Here is a 2,048-nt window from a genome sequence, read left to right as displayed (position 1 = left end):
AGACAGCAGTCTCCTTGCCGCGGCTATCAGCCCAGTGCCTGCCAGAGCTGAGAGCAGCGAAAGAGGAAAGAATCACTCCAAGCAGACCCAGCCCTGCAGCAGCACAAATTTGGCATAAAACACGCAGGAGCCCGAGCAAAATGCAGCTGCAGCAGCAGGACAGAGCAGCGCAGGAGCAGAGCGGGGAGCACACCGCATCTTTCATTATTTAAGCTCTATTTTATTGTCACTGCCCTTAGGTTTAACCAAACACATGCACAAGCTCGGCAGGCAGGTCTTGCAATAATTTCTCCCCCCTGGCTGAGCCCGTGCTCCTCTCCCAGCACAGCAGTTGGCCGGAGGATGATTTTTGCCTTCAGCCCGTGACAGCAGGAGTGCGGAGCCTGTGCCAAGCATTCCCCTCCGTGGTGGTGGGAGCGGAGCATCCCTCCTCCTTGCAAGGTGGGTATCGGCAGTGTGGGGAGCTGCAGCCCTCCCTCCACCCCGGGCTGGCCCAAGCTGCGGTCAGTAACACTCAGAATACCGATCTCCTTGACAGGTCCAGGGTGCCAAAGCAAGCACCGCTTTATGTCCCGGCTTTTCCTTAACAGCTGCCTGCTCTGGTACACGCTGCAGCTCTAGAACAGCCTCGCCTGGGGGAAGCCTGGGGTCCACGGAGGTTTTGACTTCCTTCCCCCAAAGGCTGCTTTCAGCAGACACTTACCCACTATCCCGAGGGACAGCACAGTGAAGAGTGCGAGTTTCATGCTGGAGGAGGGGGTCGGGTGCCGAGGGGAGCGTGAGGCAGCCTTGGTCACAGACTGTCCCCTCCAAGTCTGTGATGGCTCTGGAACCGCTTGCTGCCCCTTTTATAGAGGAACAACCTTGGCTGTGTTTGCAGAAGCAATGACCTAACACTGTTTGTCCTTCCTTGTTTCTCAATAGCTCCTAAGTCGCCCCCCTCCCTGGATCAGCCCACTTTTAGGAAGCCTTTCACTTTGGCACTGAACCCTTCCGCAGGCGGGAGGCAGAGCGGGGCACAGCGCTTTGCATTTTACAAGGGGCTTCAGACGGAAAATTCCCAAGCTGTGACATTTGAATTCTCCTGCGGGCTGAAACGCCGCAGGAGGGGCTATTTTCTTTGTGCTGCCTACCCCCTGCCTTGCCCAGAACTAATCTCAGAAAGTCCCTGCTGGATCTAGAGCTGAGTTTTTTGTGTTTGCCAGTAACTGCTGCTGAGGTGCCCGTCGACCCTTGGCTCGCAGCACCGAGTGCTTGCCCGCTCCCTTGCGTGCTCCTGGCAATGGCAGTGGAGTTGAAAGGCAGTAAATGATTCTTACACGTGATCTGGCAAAAAAAAAAAAGCCAACGGCAGTGACCAGACAGCTCAATAAGTGCCCCGCAGACAGAAGGAAGCATCACGCTGCACTTTTGGTAAATTTTTGGGATGAACCTGGGAAGAAATGCTGAGATTAGCAGTCAGCCTCCTCCCACTTCCTCTGCAGACCTTCTCCATCCGATTGTGTCACTCCTGGCCTGTACCCTTGGGGCCGGTGGGGCATGGCTTGGTTTATGAAGGGCAGCCTTTGTGATGCTGTCCCAGCCTTCATGTGCCCATCTTTGCTGCTGGCTACAGGACCAGCTTCAGCCTTTGGCACATACACACCAACCGAGAATTCCCTCGACCATGTCAGCCAGCCCTTGAGCCCTAAAAGCGTCCCTAGACCACTGCTAGGGCTGGTCCACTCACCCTGTCCACCCAACAGAAGCTACAGGTTTGCTGTTGGAAGCCCAGCCAGGAGGTCCAGCTCCCAGGCTTGCTTTCAAGAGCACGAGCCTCCCTTGGAGGGAGGATCTCCTGGATCCCCTGCACAGGTCCCTCCTCTCCTATAGCCTTCACTCTGTACACAGATGGAGGTTGACTGGAAGCACCTGGGTTAGCTCTTGTCCCTGCTCCCAGCAGGCTCAGGGCAAAGTGACCTGCACGTGGATGGCAGTGCCTAGAGTGGCTTCAGTACAGGTGGGAGCCCAGTGCCAGCTCAAGGATTTGGTTCTACAAAGTGACCCAG

The 2,048-nt window shown here is 56.2% G+C and overlaps 1 protein-coding gene across 1 annotated transcript in view; it reads right to left on the bottom strand.

Annotated features, from left to right (window-relative positions):
• The window catches only part of TF (transferrin), a 21,649-nt gene extending 20,607 nt beyond the window's left edge, over nt 1-1,042 (bottom strand). The window contains exon 1 of the mRNA XM_017729386.1: nt 704-1,042. Coding sequence (XP_017584875.1) covers nt 704-746 — 43 coding nt within the window. The 5' untranslated portion in view covers nt 747-1,042. The remainder of the gene's footprint in view (nt 1-703) is intronic.
• Nucleotides 1,043-2,048: the final 1,006 nt, after the last annotated feature.

The sequence above is a fragment of the Corvus brachyrhynchos genome, unplaced genomic scaffold, assembly GCF_000691975.1.
Source record: "Corvus brachyrhynchos isolate BGI_N302 unplaced genomic scaffold, ASM69197v1 scaffold63, whole genome shotgun sequence".
Lineage (NCBI taxonomy): Eukaryota > Metazoa > Chordata > Aves > Passeriformes > Corvidae > Corvus > Corvus brachyrhynchos.
This window is presented reverse-complemented; position numbering and strand designations above follow the sequence as displayed.